The sequence below is a fragment of the Physella acuta genome, unplaced genomic scaffold, assembly GCF_028476545.2.
Source record: "Physella acuta isolate Inbredline_101_S28 unplaced genomic scaffold, ASM2847654v3 ptg001272l, whole genome shotgun sequence".
NCBI classification, from domain to species: Eukaryota; Metazoa; Mollusca; class Gastropoda; family Physidae; genus Physella; species Physella acuta.
In genome coordinates, this window is record NW_026732787.1 from 209,798 (window position 1) to 232,988 (window position 23,191).

The 23,191-nt window shown below is 32.3% G+C and overlaps 2 protein-coding genes across 3 annotated transcripts; both read right to left on the reverse strand.

Annotated features, from left to right (window-relative positions):
- Positions 1-796: 796 nt before the first annotated feature.
- Positions 797-7,391, reverse strand: LOC131957859 (angiopoietin-related protein 1-like). Of its 2 annotated transcripts, XM_059322663.1 has the most exons (6): positions 7,253-7,391; positions 5,795-5,847; positions 2,382-2,501; positions 2,100-2,216; positions 1,362-1,671; positions 797-937 (listed from the first exon to the last, which is right to left on the reverse strand). In XM_059322663.1, exons 1-6 carry the CDS (start codon positions 7,329-7,331, stop codon positions 918-920), a joined length of 699 nt encoding a protein of 232 aa, XP_059178646.1. In that variant the 5' UTR covers positions 7,332-7,391; the 3' UTR covers positions 797-917. The 2 variants fall into 2 exon arrangements, with proteins under 2 accessions (XP_059178646.1, XP_059178644.1); XM_059322661.1 differs by lacking the exon at positions 797-937 and having other exon boundaries at positions 1,174-1,671.
- Positions 7,392-16,316: 8,925 nt separating this feature from the next.
- LOC131957858 (angiopoietin-related protein 2-like) lies at positions 16,317-21,354 on the reverse strand. Its single transcript, XM_059322660.1, has 5 exons — positions 21,285-21,354; positions 19,918-19,970; positions 17,261-17,380; positions 16,979-17,095; positions 16,317-16,550 (listed from the first exon to the last, which is right to left on the reverse strand). Exons 2-5 carry the CDS (start codon positions 19,936-19,938, stop codon positions 16,317-16,319), a joined length of 492 nt encoding a protein of 163 aa, XP_059178643.1. The 5' UTR covers positions 19,939-19,970; positions 21,285-21,354.
- Between the last annotated feature and the right edge of the window lie 1,837 nt (positions 21,355-23,191).

Here is a 23,191-nt window from a genome sequence, read left to right on the forward strand (position 1 = left end):
GATTTATGCTACACTCGATACACATATAATTTAACTCCCTAACACATAAGCTACACATAAAGTTCTACGTCATGCTAAATAAACTATACGTCTAGTTTTATACCCTCCTACGTAGACTACAAGAGTAGTACTCAATTCACAGATCATGAGCGATTTTTTTAATCGCTCATCTTAGTGATTTCAACTAAATAAGTAAATAATCATGTTAGGTATAATTTAATGTTGTAACTGAAACAAAATACTACAAATCAAGAATAAAATTGCTTTTAATCAGATTTGCTTATCTTTCTTTACGGGATATACGCAACAGAAATTTACCAAAATCCTGATCTTCGTCAAAATGGGTTTCTTACATTGTCCATTTAGTTTATACATTTAATAAATCTAGCATTATTTTCAACAAAGGCCCGTAGGCTATCTCTTGGTTCACCATGTATTGTTAAAGATACTCATCTCATAGCCTCGGAAAATAGATGACAGACGTGGGATTTTATATATAAGGTTACTACGTATTTCAATGAAATGCACGACCATAGAATAGAATGTGAAAAGTTTTAAATTGTAAAGTGGATTTTATGAATATCAAAAATGTTTGGACGTTGGCAGCTTACACAGCTAAATAGCTGAGCAGATTGATTTATTGGCTTCATTTTCATTACATAGTATGTGTCATGAAGGACTTATTACAAATATTTATTGTATATTCGCAAAACGACAAACACACATTTTAAAGGAACATAAAACAAGGCTATTTACTTTTTTTTTAATCTAGGATCTTAACTGCTATTGACATGTTTAAAACAATTGTGAACAGGATTTAAGTTGACTTAGTTTTAATGTTTCAAAATACAAGATGCATAATTATTTTCAATACAATAATTTTAGATAACAATAACATGACCATTTTTGACGGTAGTCTATGTCCGAATCTTGAAACCTTAAACATATGAAATAAAAATTCTAATGAATTAAGACTAATTTGATTCATATATGCAACACATTTTTAAAGGTAGTAGCAGAGTTTCTTTCATGCATCTCTTCAAGGGGGTGGAAGCATTACCAATTAATTTTTCATTCCCTCCTTCTGAAGAATGTCTACACCCCCATCATGATGAATTTTAAAAAAAAATATCACGTTTATACAGGGAATTTCTTTATACTTTAACCGATGTCTATCCCCCACACCTCCACCAAATGTATCGTCCGCCCTCCCTTAAAAGCTTCAAGTGCCCCACCCTTAAAGATATATGTCTGAAAGAAACTCTGGTTGGTAGATGGTACAACTTTGACTTAACAGCCGCACTAATAATTCTTCTTTCGAAGTTTCATCTCCACGGACTGTAAAGTGTGGACTTCTTTACCTAGTGCATCCCAGTGAATGCCTTCATATCTGCTTGTCTCAACCCATACACCATTTAAATATGCGCTGTAGCATCGGTTAAACCACCAGCCTGCTTCGTAATGTGCTGCGCAATTATATCCGTCAGACCTGTCAATTGTGTAGAACTGGCTGTTATTATGTGCATTTAATGAATTGCCAGCGGTTCCAGAGTAATCAGAAATAGTAAGACGGAAGCGGTCGGCTTCATTTGCAATCCTGAAGGTGCCGTATTTAGCGTAGTAGGATCTGTTTTGATACATCATATCAATTCTCAGCTCATAATTGTGTTGCTGTAAACAGTATATGATAGTAAGGTACACCATACACATCATAAGTTGTGAGATTAATAAAAGTATTTATATAACAAAGCAAAAAAAACAATATTTAAAATTTATTTTTCACAAATTCGATTTAAAAAATGAAAAAGACGTTTAAAAAGCTTTTGGGTGTGGACATTAAGCGCCAACGTAGTGTTATAGAATCATTTTTCGGATTTATTTTACGCTTCCAGCAATAGGCTAGTCTAAAGACATACGCATAAAAATTGAATTTGTTTATTCAAAAACGTCATTTATCCAAAAAAATATCAGTATTGAGTGTAATGAAACAATAGCGATCGAAATGCACGAAAATACGGTTAACCTATTTGGGAGTATGAAACTGCTTAACACTTAATATCGATAAAATGTAATTAAAAAACAGATCCGTTTTTACCCACCGTCATTAGCAAGTAGATAAAATCCAGTCCAATCCAGAAGTCACCACTTAACGTGCCAAATCCTTCTTTGTATGTTTGCCAGTTTTCCTTAAAATTTACACCAGGGCGAATTCGACGCTGGAAGATTTTTATTTTTAGAATTTTAATAAAAAAATAAACAATACATTTTAAGTGACCTGAAAAAAAGACAATTTTATAAAAACTTGCATTCTTTAATAAAAGCATTGGTCACTAAAATATAAAGGGGTGTCTGATATATTAAAATATATCCATAACATATACCTGCATAAGAATCCAACCACCTCCGTCTGTTTTGGTATCGCATAAGAAGTTTTTCCCAAACATTGTCATAACTTCCCGATCTGCATAGCAAGGCTTCATTTTTAATTTCTCACAAACTGGCTTTAAAAAATGGACATTGGTGTTATAATCTTTAAAAAAATGTATGTTACGGAAAATAATACTTAGCATAATACTAGGGTGTCGTCTACGATTTTAATCTTAATTGTTAATTAAGATGACGTTAAAAATTTAAAATTACTTTTATTTCCCTTTAATATGATACCAATTTTATGTATCAAATTTAAGTGGTAGCCTAGAAAATTATTTGTGAAAAAACGCGTATGGTTTTTAAGCGTATACGATGATATGAGTGATAATTTCTGATATGGTGGGCAAGTTTTCAAGGAGTGTTTTTTTAACCGTCCAATCACTGCTAGATTTCTTCCCATTCAAATACACGGCAGGCAAAAAGACCGGGATTAATAAGTTGATGGCTCGATCAGGTTATTTTTTGTATATTTTGTTTTGACCCTGCATGATTTTTTTTTAAATTAATGAAATTAGTTTAGAAAGACGCAATACATAATTTTCTATATTTTAGAGTTTATCTAATATAAAAAATAAAACAATCCACGTTTTGTTTACTTTTATTATGTTCTGCTCGATATTCTCAGCGATTAGACCAAAATAATGTACAAATGTCAAGTTCATTGAGAAAACTAGTTTATCTATATAGTACTAAAACTCAACTTTGTTTACATTATTGAATATTTAATTTTTTTGTTTTTTTTTTGTTTTGTTTGTCTGTTTGGCAACAGGAGAGAATCTGCATTATGTATAGAGCTGTAAAATAGTATTTAGGTAGAGAACAGGAACAGTGTTTTATTTTTACCAAAAATGTTAATGACAAATTAATTTAAAGACGTTAATTAATATACTGATATATTTATTGGTAGATGAACCTCAGTAATTATAAAAATTCAGAACAATGACTTTATTTCTGGGTTCTCAGCGTATGAAGGTATAGTGTGGCTAGAGCCATGCTCGGCCGAATAGGTTTTTTCTAAACGATAAAAATATTTTGTCTGAGACTTGGCGGGACATTGGGCAGGTGGAGTAGAGTTGGGTAGGTGTAGAGTTTACCTGTGACGTCAGCATATGAAATGATAATGTGGTCTCACCCATGCTCAGTAGAAATCGGAGTTTTAATAAACAAAAATATGTCTGAGTTGGGGAGACAATGGGCAGGTAAAGCAGAGTTTACCTATTTTTGTGACCTCAGAATATAAATGAATAGTGTGGTCAGACCCATGCTCAGACGTAATCGGTATTTTTCATAGCGTAAGTAGATCTAAATCAAATTTGAGTTCATTTCTTTATATTGTAGAATCGGAAGATGACGCAGTTAGTTTTGTGTACTTTCCATATGTGAGCGGCTGGAGTGTGTTTATCTGTTATTATAATTATTTGTAACTAAGAAGGCGAATGTCGCTTTTTATGTTCCTTTGAGGATTGTTGTGGTTTTTAGTTAAGTAGTCCGCTATTATGGCGCTGATATGATTTTTATTTTAAAATGATTTATAGCCTGGTTATTGTGTCTTGCTTATATTTTGATGTTATTATTTATGCAAACTTTGTTTTGGAGTGTGGCTCCACTTTGCTTTATATCCTGAATGTAAGTTACTGATTATTGTATTAGGGACTATTTTCTTGTGCGTAGCATTGGTTTCTTTGTTCGTAGTATTGGTTTCTTTGTTCGTGAATGTGGTGTGTCGACATGGAGGGACATTCTGCTGGAATGTCGAGGCCTGTGTGTTGAAGAGTTTCTGTGTCACGTTTATGTGGTGTATGGTAACGTAGGGTTATTTTTATAGTGTTTTATTATGTTTTCCATATTTTTGTTTGCTTATTTTGTATACAAAGTGACTATATACTAGATCTATTTAGTCTTGACTTTGAGAAGTTTCAAGGTTCGTTTTATCCAGACCACGTGGTAGCACGATGGCCTGGGTTTACTCATGGATTATTGTAGATTTTACTTTCATTTATGAGAGCCTCTTGTTTAGGCTGACAATTGTGTCAGCTTACTGCTTTGTATATAACTTTTCTTTGTAAAGAAATTGATTTTTCTTATTTTTCCTCTTTCTAGGACGGTGGTCCGAAATTGGGTGTTTTGTTTCGTTGAGTTCTGTTTGTTTTGTATGTCTTGAGTGTTTTGTCTAGATCTAGATTCTGGTTTTTTATAATAACTTTTGGTTCCATATTTATTATTTTGTTAAATAAATTTTATTAAATTGTTAAAGTTTTTTTTTTGTTTTTAATTTAGACTAAGGTTAGGTTATTAACCAGCCTGGGTTTAGCCGGGCTTGCACTGACCGGACAGTAGTAATAGATAAGCCTAGGGAAGGGTAGATAGATTTTAAGGTATCCCCCCTAGCAGGGCTTACACATAGAGTAAATATTAGTGCCGGCATTGTTAATCGCGTTCTTATCACAACTATAAACACTTTTCTGGTTGTATAATTAAAACAGTTTTTCTACATTCAAATATGCCTTTATTTTTTTTAAATTTTCTTTTTTAAATAAAACATTTTTATACATTTAAAACATATTCCATATTATTTTCAACAAAAGTCCGTATCAAATTCTCCATATATCGCTGAAGATACTAATATGATAGCCTGTAAAATATATTGCGGACAGAGGGAGAGAGAGAGAGAGAGAGAGAGAGAGAGAGAGAGAGAGAGAGAGAGAATTTCGCACATGGCCTTTTTACAAAACTTATTTATAAATGAAGAAGCGTGATTGTGTTAACATCATAGAACGTTTAACACACGAAAAGCGTATCATCCAATGTAGAACACTGACTAAGCTCATTTTTCTACATTTTTATTATGGCAAGAATTAAAATATACTTTTAAATAATGCTAATATATATATATACATATATAAATATATATATATATATATATATATATATATATATATATATATATATATATATATATATATATATATATATATATATATATATATATATATATGTGTGTGTGTGTGCGTGCGTGCGTGTGTGTGTGTGTGTGTGTGTGTAGAAATACGGAATGTGTTGAAGTATTTAGAATAAGTATGCCGTCTTGTAGATCTCAATAGAATTAATTTTTTTACTATATTTTGAACGGGTATTACTATTTTTAAAAAAAATTGCAATCGCTTTTGGTATCTTTGATTAGGCTTTAAACTTTAAAATTGTTAATACTCTTACAATTATATATTCTATATCTTTATGTATTATGATATACAATAAATATAGTGCTGATTCTAATAAAAAAAAAGCTACTATGAACAGAAACTGTATTTATTTTAATAACTTATTTCGATAAAAGGCCAAGAAACAAAATACAAAAAAAACTTACCGGAGGCCCAGTCAGACACATTCGTATTGGACAACGTGGTGCATCGTAAACCCCTAGTTTTGGGGTTAAAAAATAACAATACTATTTTAAAAAATGTGGAGAATAATGTTTATTTCTTAAAAAAAATTCATAAAAACGTTTTAATAACAAGCTTTTATGTAATGATGCACTAAAAAGTAGAAAATAAATTATACACTACTATTTAAATTACTATAAAGAAAAGCGTGGGTCACTTTAGTACATTAATACCTATTGGATACCTTTACTAATATTTGAGAAGAGACCCACGCTTTTCTTTATAGTAATTTAAATAGTAGTGTATAATTTATTTTCTATGTTTTAATGCATCATTACATAAAAGGTTGTTATTAAAACGTTTTTTATGAATTTTTTTTTCAGTATTTTACATGTTTTATTTACAATAGAGTTACATGACTAAAAACCATTGCGCGCCTACTGAACATCACGTTCTGATCATCACGTTCAGTAGGCGCGCAATGGTTTTTGAACGCAGCCATTGAACGTGATGGCGCAGCTATTGAATAAAGGTGATGACGCGTGTGGTGTGGTTGGCTAGACATGCCTACTAATTCGGTCCAAATTTTTATTAATTCATAAAAAATTAATTAGGCATCCAATTAAGTCAAATTTAGTTTCAGATTGTATTGTCCTGATGTCTTGACCCATCGGCCAAGTGTGAATCGTATCGGTCAAGTAGAAGTTTCCGAATTTTCACTCCTGCGTTTCGGTCTTGACAGACTTACGACTGACGACTGACGAGGAAGTGAGTTAAATAAAAGCTTGTAAAAAAGCCATTACTTCGTACACTTCCCCTCTATGCGCCAGCCTCTCTTTGCTTAGCACCAAGGGTTTTTCTTACACTAATTAGGTACCTATGTTTACCTCGATTGTTGAATTATACTTCATGTTATTATGTTATATATATATATAATTCTCTTCGTAGAGACATTAGAAAACACCACGATGCTTAGCCATCACCCTCATCCCCACATGTCATTTGAGCTGTGGTTCACCCCGAATGTTTACAATTGAAGAGCAGTGTTAGTGACGGCTATTAGGGACAGATAAATTGAAAACGATTTGAAACGAAGAGAAGGTAACAATTTATGATTGATCTTTTCTTTGTCTGTAAATGTAAATGGCACCATTCACTGTACGGGAAGGGGGAGGGCGGGAGGTGGTCGTGTTGAATTAAAAAATTATGAATTGCTGAAAATAAAACAACTAGATGGTGGCGCATACTACGTCGCGGGTCAGCTCGTATATATATATATATATATATATATATATATATATATATATATATATATATATATATATATATATATATATATATATATATACATATATATATATATATATATATATATATACATATATATATATATATATATAAATATATATATATATATATATGTAAAAGAAACAATGACTCACCGTTCCAGTGCTCAGCGCCAGTGTATAGAGATTGTAGTGTGATGACAAGTGCAACAACTAGCAGACCTGTAAAAAACATGTTGTGTTCAGTCAGCTCGTTTGGAGATGGTGTGTTTGCCACAGTCTCCTATAACTTGTGTTAGCCACGTTGTCAGATTGACAGAATGAGATCACCAGACGACAGATGCTTTAATGATTAAATATATTTTGTTAGAGTTGATTAATCTTTAATTTAGAAAACTGTATTTTAAGACATGGTTTTAAGACATGGTATGTTATCACAGACAGGTAAATTTTGCTCGTGTGACCACATATGCATGATGTTGACATGTATAAGCTGTATTTAAAAGTATATTTTAATTCTTGTAATAATCGATTTAATAAAATAATATTTATCCATATCTATAAAAGTGAAGTTGGGGGATGTTTGTTTATTGTTAACACAAATAGATAGGGTACTGGAGGTAAATTCCAGGGAAATTATTCTTGAGAAATGTTGCTGTTCACTCTCATTTTGACAGAATAATTAGAGTCATTTCAATAATGAACTTTAAAGTGACCGGAAATTGACCTTGCTGAACCGCGGCCTTTGATAAGTATACATTTTTTAATGTTCTTGAATTAGGTTGATCATTTTCAGATGAAAAAAAATTGCCGTTTTGTAAGGTGCCAGCTAGAGCACCGTTATTAGCTGGAAAAAATCTAATTAAAGTGTAAAATATGGAAACCTTTTATCTATCAATTTTATTTATTAAAACGTACGTTACTGCATCAGAAATTTTAAACTTCTAATTTCTCAAGTTCTTTGTCTACATATAAAAATAAACAAAGAAAACATTTGGATCAAATAAAAAAAAGATTAAAAATAATTTCATCAACCTAGCTGTAGCAGTAGTCAAGCTATAGTGTTCACAGACACACACACACACACACATCCACACATATATACACAAATACGCACACGCACTGAGACATACGGACAAAATTACAAAACTATGACTCTCCGATTCAGGAGTAGTAAAACGTCGAGATTTGTTAAAATCTCGACTTTTTAATTTCTCGTATACGAAGTAGGCCAATAGAGAAAAAATTGTAATAGTGAAAACAAAAAATCTCGACGTTTTAGACCTCCCTGAGTCGGAAAAACATAGTTTGGCAATCATTGCAGGCCTAGTTTATCACTTAACTTAAACCTAGATTTAATCGAGCCATTATATTACTTTGTGGTTAAGGTTAGGTTTAATGTAATATAATGTAAAATCTAGAATCAATAGGTAGACCTTAGGTGATAATATCCAATTACGGTTTTGGTGTGGTCGTAATTGCTTAAGGCGATTACCTGTAATATTACAAGTTAATTTGGGGGGAATTATCTGGACAAAAATGACCAAGAGTATTATCATTCTTCCTATATGTTGATAGCTTGCTCAAAAACAATATTTTTGGTAACTATACTTTGTAGATTTTAATTTTACTATGGCGTGATGACATACATTTGTTAAGTGTGTCTTATAATTGGTTGTGTAAATAATGTTTTTGAAACTAGATCTCGTGTTAGAAAGCGATGACATTCGTTTTCTTTTTATTTAATTTACAACTACACTTACCCTTACTTTTATCTTTAACCATAAACATTATCGAATATTATCTTATTCTTAAGGGTCATCCATTTATGACGCCCCCCCCCCACCACACTCGTCCACAAAAGTCAATTATTTGAAAACCCCCATACCCTACACCTAGGGTAAATGCAAAGTTACTCAAAAAAATATAGAGTACGCACAATGTGTAATAAAAAGCCTATATAAGTAAGGAATCACTTTCTAACTGCTCTGTGCATGGTTAAAAAAACGAGTAGTGATAATGAGTGCGGCAGTCAGTAGATCTCTTAATGTCTCCAGCATGTCCTTGAGGTAAAGCCTTGTAGGACATTTTGATCTCAGGCCACAGCACATGAATACATATAAAGGTTATATGGAAACAGCTGGTTAAATAAGGTCAGAGTAGATTGGTGTTTAATTTAGCAAGATCTTTTTCCAGAAGATGATGTAAAATTAAACCTAGGTCGATGGGTTAAAGATAAACATGTGTTAGAAGGTATTTCCTCTAACACGATTAAGTATACGTGTCAACGGAATATGTGTCATTGAGGCCATTGACTCCGATTTCAGCCCTCTATTGTTTTTGGATTTGCTTCCATAGCCTTTGTCCAACCAAGAACAAACTACAAGGCAGCAGTTGGTTGATTTTGGAGCTGTTTCTTTTTGAAGAGTGGCTGTTCCCAGATAACGATCACCATCTGCTCGAGGGTTCGAACTCGAGACTTTTCGGTTTAGCAACCATGACTTTTACCGACTCGACCACGCCGTTAAAGGATTAATTGAATGTTAAAACGTTGAGAGATAATTGCGTCAATGTGTAAAGAAGAAGTGGATTACCTTACAACATTAACGGAAACATCTTTTTACTTTATTTCGAGAAGTAGTATTTGGTAAAACTAAACCCAATCAATTCGAACAAAAGATAATCTTTAGACCATCTGTTTTGTAATTGTCTATCTGGATATGGGCTCATGCGTCATCAGGTCACTGTAAAATATCAGGTCTAAATGACATCGGCATGTCTTTTCTTTCCGTTGTGTACCTACATCTAGTTTGACGCGGGGGACATATGAGAGTATTAGCAGCTTATATATATATATATATATATATATATATATATATATATATATATATATATATATATGTATGTATATATATATATATATATATATATATATATATATATATATATATATATATATAAATATATAGGCTATATATATAGGCTATATATATATATATATATATATATATATATATATATATATATATATATATATATATATATATATATATATATATATATATTGAATATAGTAAATGTGTGAACCTGTTCAATTTTCGACTCATCCTTGTAACAACCTGTACTGAATTTCCCTAAACAATGTTTATGTTTCATAAAGCAAAGTTCTCTATATCAATTATGGCAATAATTAAAATCTATTCTGTAATGAAATATATACATGTCCACATTATATTTTTTTTGTTTGCACGCTGGCCACATTACCTTTATTCTTTGACCTACAATTATATTGACACCATCTCTAGAAATACAATTTTTTGAATTAAAACTTAATCAATTTAAACAAAAGATATTCAATTTTTTGAAGCATCTTTCTCAGTGTTTAATATTACCATCGGTCAACGTTGCTTACACAAGTTATAAAAGCCTGTGGTAAACACAGCTTTTTGAAACGAGCTGACTGAACACAATATATTTTTTACAGGTCTGCTAGCTGTTGCACTTGTCATCACAGTACAGTCTCTATACACTGGCGCTGAGCACTGGAACGGTGAGTCATTGTTTCTGTAACAAATATAAATCATCTGTACAATTATGTTTGCTTATATATGGGTACATTTTTATTATCTGATTACATGGAGTATAATTCAACAGTCCATGTCAGCAAATGAGATTTTTTAGTGTTAAGAGAAACTTGGCAATAATAAAAAAGCGCACCATGCATAAAACAAAAACAAAATCATAATATTAACACTATTGAGATCAAAACGACGGTATAATTATTGTAAATACTTCAAGGCATGGCACGTTTCTATTTGTATATATATATATATATATATATATATATATATATATATATATATATATATATATATATATAGCGTACCAGTCCCCCGCGCTTAGCCGCGGGGATAGAAGAAAGTTTGACGAAATATATTAGAAGGATTTCACCAACGCGTTACCAATCATATGTTCTTAGACGCGTGACCTTCTTTTCTAAAAATCAGTTATTTAAATGTAAACAAGGCCTGCGCTTGGATCATAAATATCAGGACACGTGTTTACCTACACTACCGCATGAAAACCTTGAGTGTACATCTCTCACCGAAATAATATTGTAGAACACACTTCGGTGACACTTCGGTGACCGCCCATGTGTCAGAGACTTCGAGGCCCACTCTCAGGAGCCCCTCTCCCCCCTCCCCCCCGATTACACTACCGCATAAGTGCGGCGTACGACCCCTGGTTCCTTAAAACTAACAGGCGCCATTGTGCCAAATAGCATCCTGTTAACCATGATGCACATTGCGTCATTCACTAAAGTGACAAAAATGAACAGGATTTATTATTTAACACTTAAAAAAATAATTTGACGTGTTTAAATATCAGTATGTCTGATGCAATATGTTAGAGTTAGTAATGCTCTATTATTAGATGCTCGATCTCAATTTCTAATTGTATTATCTAAAAATAGATGCTAATTCGCAAAGTGTGTTGACAGGGAGCCGGGCATTTTCCCGTAAGCCACTTGCCAGAATGCCAGTCATTTGTCTCATTTGGGCAAGTGTCCATTCGGGCATTTGTTGCATTCGGGTACGTGTTCATTTAGGACACAGGCGATGAACCACAGTGCAAAATATTTAAATTACAAAGACCTAACAATGGAGATAACGAGGTCGCCTTATACAAATATTTGAAAAATTAAAAACAATTTAAGCAGAAAGTGCGCGATGACCATCATTTTGGTAAAATCAGGTATGGCGAAAATGAAACGAATCGATGATCGTGTTTAGATTTCTATACCGAACAATCAATAATGACAACAATACGTACGTACGCCATGAGATTAGCTTTTTATGAATATAGATACAATGCCCATAAATGCACCACACACATGTGTCCTTTGCTTTTTTATTTCATTGAGTGTATTACAACATATACATATGTGTTTTGCGTACGTGTAAGTACGGCAGTGTTTGCTAGTATGTCCTGGTTATTTATAAGTTAGTAAAGTTACCTTTCAAACCTGACGGTTTACGGGGCAGGTGAAGTAGAGTTAACGTGTTTCTGTGACCTCGGCATATGAAGGGATAGTGTGGTCATTTATTAGTCTTTAATATCCTAATGTGCAGATGAAGTAGTGTTCATGTTTCTTGATCTCGGCATTTGAAGGTATGTGTTTGACTCAATGGCAAGCCGCCTTTAATTTCCATAACGTGAGTTAGGTATCCATCAGTTGGGTGGACTCTGGGGCGGTCTACTGACTTAAACCCGGATTCGAAATCGAGATTTACGGGTTAGCAGTCCAGTTCTCTAAAGCTAGGCCACTCTGTCCCATGCATGTTCATATCATATCGTATATCACCTGAACAAGTAACAGATGTTCTGCTTAATCTCATTGACCCATCCACAAGCATTCATTTTTACTTTTTCGTGTACAGCGTACAGGTGAACTATTGTGAGCGTGCAAAACATTGCTATCGTGATTTTGATAAATCTCGACGTTTTACACCTCACTGAATCTGAAAAACACAGTTTTACAATGGTTTCTGTCAGCATGTTTGTCTGAGACCGCGGTAACTTCGTTTATTTTTTAATTAACGAAATCGTATATAAAAGTATTACATCAAAATTATAGGTTTCCTTTCATTTGTCAACCACAAATGACGTCAAGCTTTTTAAACACTTTTTACCTCCCCCTTCCTCCCCACTGCCACACATCGTCACAAAAAGCCTTCCCGCTCCAAAAATGACTTCACACCTCAGCCTACAAATCCCCTTAAATAGTCAGTTGAGTTTTTCTTAAAACATTGATATTTTTCCAAAAACTTGTCTAAAATCTGTCTACATCGAGTATTTTAATCAATTTCTATCACAATTTATTAAAAGTTTTCTAAAACGCGAAAATTTAGTTAGTAAAGTATTTTAACTTCGCAGTCACTTTATGGTAGTGCAAAAATTACATTACGTTGTCAGCCACATCATTCAGTTTAAAGCGATATTCATATATTTTTTTACTTTTTTTTACATTCAATCAGTTTCTTTTGCATTACAACATTTCTTCTAACTAATAATGCAAGAATAGCTTTTGAAAAAAATGTAGAAACCAAGGTAAAATCATTTCAACCTGATACTCACAGATTGTATGTAAAGTAATCTTAAAAATAATTTTACAATTTCAATGTAAAAGGACTTGAAGAGCCCAACTAATCACGAATCTCTTAACTAAAATACACCAGCTTGCAAAATCTAATCCCCTAAGTTGTAAAATTGAACATGTGCTTCGTATTGTTAACATACTAATTTATCCAGAATTCAATAAGGCGATTTCTTGCAGCTTGAAGCACAAGGCTTTCAATTATCACTAACAACATTAAATCAAGATTATAATATGTTCAGGTCTTAGATTGACTATTAGTCTAATCAATTTGAGTTGGATAACTTCGATCAATGTCAGCATTATTCTCGCGGTTCAGAACAAATGGTTCTGTAATTTATCCATATCCACCAGGATATAGGTCATATCCACCAATTTATTTACCATCTCCACCAAGATATTGGCCATCTCTACCACGATATTGACCTTCTCCACCAAGATATTGGCCATCTCTACCAAGATATTGACCATCTTTAATACAATATAGGTTTACTACCCCGAGATTGTGCGATTTTCACCAAAATATAGGAATACTCCCATTAAGAATTGGCCATCCCCACCAAGATATTGGCCATCTCAACCAAAATATTGGCCATGGCTACCAAGATATTGGCTATCTCAACCAAGATATTGGCCATGTCTACCAAGATATTCACCATCTCAACCAAGATGTGGGCCATATCTACCAAGATATTCACCATCTCAACCAAGATATTGACCATCGCCATCATGAAATATGCCTATTCCACCAAGGTAATGGCCATCTCCACCAAGGTATTGGCCATCTCCACCAAGAGTATAGCCTTACTCCACCAATATACTGACAATCACCACCAAGAAAATGACATTCTTCACAATGATTTTGAACTCCTGTACGAAGGAATTGGCAATTTACAAGCCGTTTTTACCATCTATTAAATTATTTTTTAACACAATGCATCAATACATTTAGCCGGTTTAGATTATGTGTTTATATCTGTGCGTGATTGTGTGTGTCTTTGTGTTAGTATGTTTATGTGTGTGTGTCATGTAAGCGTCTATGTTGTGTTTGTTAGTATGTATGTTTATTTATGTTCGTACGTTTTCGTATTAGTGTGTATTTTATGCTTAAGTATCTGTTCTTTTAAATGTCTGTATATCTGCTGTCAAACAGTTTGTTTGTATTGGTGTTTTCTTGAGTTTGTGTACGTATTTGTGTTTCTAAAAAAAAGCTGATGACATGAGAGACAACTCTAAATTCGAGCAACTGCATCTTTGCAGATTGTTCGTGAAGGACAAAGGCTATGGAAGCACTTCCAGAAAGAAAAGCAGGCTGATATTTGAGTCACAGGCCTAAATGGTACAAAACAATTAAAAACGCAATACTTAATCGTTGTGTATGAAATATCTTCGAACGTTAAAATTAAAAACGAAGCAGTAGAAAAAACAAAAATTAATGGATCTTCCTTAAGCCAAAGTTTATATTGTCCAGGATTCAATGCGATCAAATGTTAAGACGATGTTTATTAATATCTTGTATTTTTGTAATATTACTGCAGCTGGCACTCTTACAAATCTGGAAATGACGAGTTCAGAGCCAGGACAATAGAGTTTAGGTCTAGGTCGTCACGTGACCAAACAATCGACTGCGTCTAAACCAGACGGCCAGATACACTTATTTCAATAAGGATACATATAAAAGCAGGCTTTTAGCAATGCATTGATTCCTACACAGATCTGTATGTGGCTGTCTGCTAATAATCGCAGATTTATGCTACACTCGTTACAAGTATAATTTTACTCCCTAACACATAAGATACACATAAAGTTCTACGTCCTGCTAAATAAACTATACCTTTAGTTTTATGACTTCCTACGTAGACTACTAGAGTAGTACGCAATTCACAGATCATGAGCGATTTGTTTCATCGCTCATTTAAGTGATTTCAACTAAATAAGTAGATATTCATGTTAGGTATAATTTAATGTTGTAACTGAAACAAAATACTACAAATCAAGAATAACATTGTTTTTAATCAGATTTGCTTATCTTTCTTTACGGGATATACGCAACAAAAATTAACCAAAATCCTGATCTTCGTCAAAATGGGTTTCCTACACTACTAAATACATTGTCCATTTAGTTTATACATTTAATAAATCAAGCATTATTTTCAACAAAAGCCCGTATCTCTTGGTTCACCATGTATTGTTAAAGATACTCATCTCATAGCCTCGGAAAATAGATGACAGACGTGGGATTTTATATATATAAGGTTACTAAGTATTTCAATGAATTGCACGATCATAGAATAGAATGTGAAAAGTTTTAAATTGTAAAGTGGATTTTATGAATACCAAAAATGTGTGGACGTTGGCAGCTTACACAGCTAAATAGCTGAGCAGATTGATTTATTGGCTTAATTAATTGTCATTACATAGTATATGTCATGAGGGACTTATTTAAAATATTTATTGTATATTCGCAAATAGACAAACACACGTTTAATGAAAAATAAAACAAGGCTATTTACTTTTTTTTTATTCTTGGAACTTAACTGCTATTGACATGTTTAAAATAATTGTGAATAGGATTTAAGTTGACTTAGTTTTAATGTTTTCACTTACAAGATGCAAAATAATTATTTTCAATACAATAATTTTAGATAACAGTAACATGACAATTTTTGACGGTAGCCTAAGTCCGAATCTTGAAATCTTTTAACATATGAAATAAGAATTCTAATGAATTAAGACTAATTTGATTCATATATGCAACACATTTTTAAAGGTGGTAGCAGAGTATCTTTCACGCATCTCTTCAAGGGGGTGGAAGCATTACCAATTAATTTTTCATTCCCTCCTTCTGAAGAATGTCTACACCCCCATCATGATGAATTTTAAAAAAAAATATCACGTTTATACAGGGAATTTCTTTATACTTTAACCGATGTCTATCCCCCACACCTCCACCAAATGTATCGTCGGCCCTCCCTTAAAAGCTTCAAGTGCCCCACCCTTAAAGATATATGTCTGAAAGAAACTCTGGTTGGTAGATGGTACACCTTTGACTTAACAGCCGCACTAATAATTCTTCTTTCGAAGTTTCATCTCCACGGACTGTAAAGTGTGGACTTCTTTACCTAGTGCATCCCAGTGAATGCCTTCATATCTGCTTGTCTCAACCCATACACCATTTAAATATGCGGTGTAGCATCGGTTAAACCACCAGCCTGCTTCGTAATGTGCTGCGCAATTATATCCGTCAGACCTGTCAATTGTGTAGAACTGGCTGTTATTATGTGCATTTATGTGTTGCTGTAAAGAGTATATGATAGTAAGGTACACCATACACATCATAAGTTGTGAGATTAATAAAAGTATTTATATAACAAAGCAAAAAAAACAATATTTAAAATTTATTTTTCACAAATTCGATTTAAAAAATGAAAAAGACGTTTAAAAAGCTTTTGGGTGTGGACATTAAGCGCCAACGTAGTGTTATAGAATCATTTTTCGGATTTATTTTACGCTTCCAGCAATAGGCTAGTCTAAAGACATACGCATAAAAATTGAATTTGTTTATTCAAAAACGTCATTTATCCAAACAAATATCAGTATTGAGTGTAATGAAACAATAGCGATTGAAATGCACGAAAATACGGTTAACCTATTTGGGAGTATGAAACTGCTTAACACTTAATATCGATAAAATGTAATTAAGAAACAGATCCGTTTTTACCCACCGTCATTAGCAAGTAGATAAAATCCAGTCCAATCCAGAAGTCACCACTTAACGTGCCAAATCCTTCTTTGTATGTTTGCCAGTTTTCCTTAAAATTTACACCAGGGCGAATTCGACGCTGGAAGATTTTTATTTTTAGAATTTTAATAAAAAAATAAACAATACATTTTAAGTGACCTGAAAAAAAGACAATTTTATAAAAACTTGCATTCTTTAATAAAAGCATTGGTCACTAAAATATAAAGGGGTGTCTGATATATTAAAATATATCCATAACATATACCTGCATAAGAATCCAACCACCTCCGTCTGTTTTGGTATCGCATAAGAAGTTTTTCCCAAACATTGTCATAACTTCCCGATCTGCATAGCAAGGCTTCATTTTTAATTTCTCACAAACTGGCTTTAAAAAATGGACATTGGTGTTATAATCTTTAAAAAAATGTATGTTACGGAAAATAATACTTAGCATAATACTAGGGTGTCGTCTACGATTTTAATCTTAATTGTTAATTAAGATGACGTTAAAAATTTAAAATTACTTTTATTTCCCTTTAATATGATACCAATTTTATGTATCAAATTTAAGTGATAGCCTAGAAAATTATTTGTGAAAAAACGCGTATGGTTTTTAAGCGTATACGATGATATGAGTGATAATTTCTGATATGGTGGGCAAGTTTTCAAGGAGTGTTTTTTTAACCGTCCAATCACTGCTAGATTTCTTCCCATTCAAATACACGGCAGGCAAAAAGACCGGGATTAATAAGTTGATGGCTCGATCAGGTTATTTTTTGTATATTTTGTTTTGACCCTGCATGATTTTTTTTTAAATTAATGAAATTAGTTTAGAAAGACGCAATACATAATTTTCTATATTTTAGAGTTTATCTAATATAAAAAATAAAACAATCCACGTTTTGTTTACTTTTATTATGTTCTGCTCGATATTCTCAGCGATTAGACCTAAATAATGTACAAATGTCAAGTTCATTGAGAAAACTAGTTTATCTATATAGTACTAAAACTCAACTTTGTTTACATTATTGAATATTTAATTTTTTTTGTTTGTTTTTTTGTTTTGTTTGTCTGTTTGGCAACAGGAGAGAATCTGGATTATGTATAGAGCTGTAAAATAGTATTTAGGTAGAGAACAGGAACAGTGTTTTTTTTTTACCAAAAATGTTAATGACAAATTAATTTAAAGACGTTAATTAATATATTGATATATTTATTGGTAGATGAACCTCAGTAATTATAAAAATTCAGAACAATGACTTTATTTCTGGGTTCTCAGCGTATGAAGGTATAGTGTGGCTAGAGCCATGCTCGGCCGAATAGGTTTTTTTCTAAACGATAAAAATATTTTGTCTGAGACTTGGCGGGACATTGGGCAGGTGGAGTAGAGTTGGGTAGGTGTAGAGTTTACCTGTGACGTCAGCATATGAAAAGATAATGTGGTCTCACCCATGCTCAGTAGAAATCGGAGTTTTAATAAACAAAAATATGTCTGAGTTGGGGAGACAATGGGCAGGCAAAGCAGAGTTTACCTATTTTTGTGACCTCAGAATATAAATGAATAGTGTGGTCAGACCCATGCTCAGACGTAATCGGTATTTTTCATAGCGTAAGTAGATCTAAATCAAATTTGAGTTCATTTCTTTATATTGTAGAATCGGAAGATGACGCAGTTAGTTTTGTGTACTTTCCATAGAGTAAATATTAGTGCCGGCATTGTTAATCGCGTTCTTATCGCAACTATAAACACTTTTCTGGTTGTATAATTAAAACAGTTTTTCTACATTCAAATATGCCTTTATTTTTTTTAAATTTTCTTCTTTAAATAAAACATTTTTTATACATTTAAAACATATTCCATATTATTTTCAACAAAAGTCCGTATCAAGTTCTCCATATATCGCTGAAGATACTAATATGATAGCCTGTGAAAATATATTGCGGACAGAGGGAGAGAGAGAGAGAGAGAGAGAGAGAGAGAGAGAGAGAGAGAGAGAATTGCGCACATGGCCTTTTTACAAAACTTATTTATAAATGAAGAAGCGTGATTGTGTTAACATCAAAGAACGTTTAACACACGAAAAGCGTATCATCCAATGTAGAACACTGACTAAGTTCATTTTTCTACATTTTTATTATGGCAAGAATTAAAATATACTTTTAAATAATGCTTATATATATATATATATATATATATATATATATATATATATATATATATATATATATATAAATATATATATATATATATATATATATATATATATATATATATATATATATATATATATATATAAATATAAATATAAATATATATATATATATATATATATATATAATATATATATATATATATATATATATATATATATATATATATATATATATATATATATATATATATATATATATATATATATATATACATATATATATATACATCTATATATATATATATATATATATATATATATATATATATATATATATATATATATATATATATATATTTATATATATTTATATATATATATGTGTGTGCGTGCGTGCGTGCGTGTGTGTGTGTGTGTGTGTGTGTGTGTGTGTGTGTGTGTGTGTAGAAATACGGAATGTGTTGAAGTATTTAGAATAAGTATGCCGTCTTGTAGATCTCAATAGTGTTAATTTTTTTACTATATTTTGAACGGGTATTACTATTTTTAAAAAAAATTGCAATCGCTTTTGGTATCTTTGATTAGGCTTTAAACTTTAAAATTGTTAATACTCTTACAATTATATATTCTATATCTTTATGTATTATGATATACCATAAATATAGTGCTGATTCTAATTTAAAAAAAGCTACTATGAACAGAAACTGTATTTATTTTAATAACTTATTTTGATAAAAGGCAAAGAAACAAAATACAAAAAAAAACTTACCGGAGGCCCAGTCAGACACATTCGTATTGGACAACGTGGTGCATCGTAAACCCCTAGTTTTGGGGTTAAAAATTAACAATACTATTTTTAAAAATGTGGAGAATAATGTTTATTTCTTAAAAAAAATTCATAAAAAACGTTTTAATAACAAGCTTTTATGTAATGATGCACTAAAAAGTAGAAAATAAATTATACACTACTATTTAAATTACTATAAAGAAAAGCGTGGGTCACTTTAGTACATTAATACCTATTGGATACCTTTACTAATATTTGAGAAGAGACCCACGCTTTTCTTTATAGTAATTTAAATAGTAGTGTATAATTTATTTTCTACTTTTTAATGCATCATTACATAAAAGCTTGTTATTAAAACGTTTTTTATGAATTTTTTTTTCAGTATTTTACATGTTTTATTTACAATAGAGTTACATGACTAAAAACCATTGCGCGCCTACTGAACATCACGTTCTGATCATCACGTTCAGTAGGCGCGCAATGGTTTTTGAACGCAGCCATTGAACGTGATGGCGCAGCTATTGAATGAAGGTGATGACGCGTGTGGTGTGGTTGGCTAGACATGCCTACTAATTCGGTCCAAATTTTTATTAATTCATAAAAAATTAATTAGGCATCCAATTAAGTCAAATTTAGTTTCAGATTGTATTGTCCTGATGTCTTGACCCACCGGCCAAGTGTGAATCGTATCGGTCAAGTAGAAGTTTCCGAATTTTCACTCCTGCGTTTCGGTCTTGACAGACTTACGACTGACGACTGACGAGGAAGTGAGTTAAATAAAAGCTTGTAAAAAAGCCATTACTTCGTACACTTCCCCTCTATGCGCCAGCCTCTCTTTGCTTAGCACCAAGGGTTTTTCTTACACTAATTAGGTACCTATGTTTACCTCGATTGTTGAATTATACTTCATGTTATTATGTTATATATATATATATAATTCTCTTCGTAGAGACATTTGAAAACACCACGCAGCTTAGCCAGCACCCTCAACCCCACATGTCCGTTGAGCTGTGGTTCACCCCGAATGTTTACAATCGAAGAGCAGGGTTAGTGACCGCTATTAGGGGCAGATAAATTGAAAACGATTTGAAACGAAGAGAAGGTAACAATTTATGAATGATCTTTTCTTTGTCTGTAAATGTAAATGGCACCATTCACTGTACGGGAAGGGGGAGGGCGGGAGGTGGTAGTGTTGAATTAAAAAATTATCAATTGCTGAAAATAAAACAACTAGATGGTGGCGCATACTACGTCGCTGGTCAGCTCGTATATATATATATATATATATATATATATATATATATATATATATATATATATATATATATGTAAAAGAAACAATGACTCACCGTTCCAGTGCTCAGCGCCAGTGTATAGAGATTGTAGTGTGATGACAAGTGCAACAACTAGCAGACCTGTAAAAAACATGGTGTGTTCAGTCAGCTCGTTTGGAGATTGTGTGTTTGCCACAGTCTCCTATAACTTGTGTTAGCCACGTTGTCAGATTGACAGAATGAGATCACCAGACGACAGATGCTTTAATGATTAAATATATTTTGTTAGAGTTGATTAATCTTTAATTTAGAAAACTGTATTTTAAGACATGGTTTTAAGACATGGTATGTTATCACAGACAGGTAAATTTTGCTCGTGTGACCACATATGCATGATGTTGACATGTATAAGCTGTATTTAAAAGTATATTTTAATTCTTGTAATAATCGATTTAATAAAATAATATTTATCCATATCTATAAAAGTAAAGTTGGGGGATGTTTGTTTATTGTTAACACCTTTTAGATCGGGTACTGGAGGTAAATTCCAGGGAAATTATTCTTGACAAATTTTGCTGTTCACTCTCATTTAGACAGAATAATTAGAGTCATTTCAATAATGAACTTTAAAGTGACCGGAAATTGACCTTGCTGAACCGCGGCCTTTGATAAGTATACATTTTTTAATGTTCTTGAATTAGGTTGATCATTTTCAGATGAAAAAAAAATTGCCGTTTTGTAAGGTGCCAGCTAGAGCACCGTTATTAGCTGGAAAAAATCTAATTAAAGTGTAAAATATGGAAACCTTTTATCTATCAATTTTATTTATTAAAACGTACGCTACTGCATCAGAAATTTTAAACTTCTAATTTCTCAAGTTCTTTGTCTACATATAAAAATAAACAAAGAAAACATTTGGATCAAATAAAAAAAAAAGATTAAAAATAATTTCATCAACCTAGCTGTAGCAGTAGTCAAGCTATAGTGTTCACAGACACACACACACACACACATCCACACATATATACACAAATACGCACACGCACTGAGACATACGGACAAAATTACAAAACTATGACTCTCCGATTCAGGAGTTGTAAAACGTCGAGATTTGTTAAAATCTCGACTTTTTAATTTCTCGTATACGAAGTAGGCCAATAGAGAAAAAATTGTAATAGTGAAAACAAAAAATCGAGATTTTTGCATATCTCGACGTTTTAGACCTCCCTGAGTCGGAAAAACATAGTTTGGCAATCATTGCAGGCCTAGTTTATCACTTAACTTAAACCTAGATTTAATCGAGCCATTATATTACTTTGTGGTTAAGGTTAGGTTTAATGTAATATAATGTCAAATCTAGAATCAATAGGTAGACCATAGGTGATAATATCCAATTACGGTTTTGGTGTGGTCGTAATTGCTTAAGGCGATTACCTGTAATATTACAAGTTAATTTGGGGGGAATTATCTGGACAAAAATGACCAAGAGTATTATCATTCTTCCTATATGTTGATAGCTTGCTCAAAAACAATATTTTTGGTAACTATACTTTGTAGATTTTAATTTTACTATGGCGTGATGACATACATTTGTTAAGTGTGTCTTATAATTGGTTGTGTAAATAATGTTTTTGAAACTAGATCTCGTGTTAGAAAGCGATGACATTCGTTTTCTTTTTATTTAATTTACAACTACACTTACCCTTACTTTTATCTTTAACCATAAACATTATCGAATATTATCTTATTCTTACGGGTCATCCATTTATGACGCCCCCCCCCCCACCACACTCGTCCACAAAAGTCAATTATTTGAAAACCCCCATACCCTACACCTAGGGTAAATGCAAAGTTACTCAAAAAAATATAGAGTACGCACAATGTGTAATAAAAATCCTATATAAGTAAGGAATCACTTTCTAACTGCTCTGTGCATGGTTAAAAAAAACGAGTAGTGATAATGAGTGCGGCAGCCAGTAGAT

What these genes read in the sequence shown, in the direction of transcription:
- LOC131957858 (XM_059322660.1), bottom strand. Translation starts at nt 19,938, where the DNA reads ATGTGTCTGACTGGGCCTCCG. An exon ending in TGTGTCTGACTGGGCCTCCG is followed by an intron (nt 17,381 to 19,917) that starts GTAAGTTTTTTT and finishes CATTTTTTAAAG; the next exon opens with CCAGTTTGTGAGAAATTAAA. An exon ending in GTGGTTGGATTCTTATGCAG is followed by an intron (nt 17,096 to 17,260) that starts GTATATGTTATG and finishes AAAATCTTCCAG; the next exon opens with CGTCGAATTCGCCCTGGTGT.
- LOC131957859 (XM_059322661.1), bottom strand. Translation starts at nt 7,331, where the DNA reads ATGTTTTTTACAGGTCTGCTAGTTGTTGCACTTGTCATCACACTACAA. An exon ending in GTGGTTGGATTCTTATGCAG is followed by an intron (nt 2,217 to 2,381) that starts GTATATGTTATG and finishes AAAATCTTCCAG; the next exon opens with CGTCGAATTCGCCCTGGTGT. An exon ending in TTATCTACTTGCTAATGACG is followed by an intron (nt 1,672 to 2,099) that starts GTGGGTAAAAAC and finishes TACTGTTTACAG; the next exon opens with CAACACAATTATGAGCTGAG.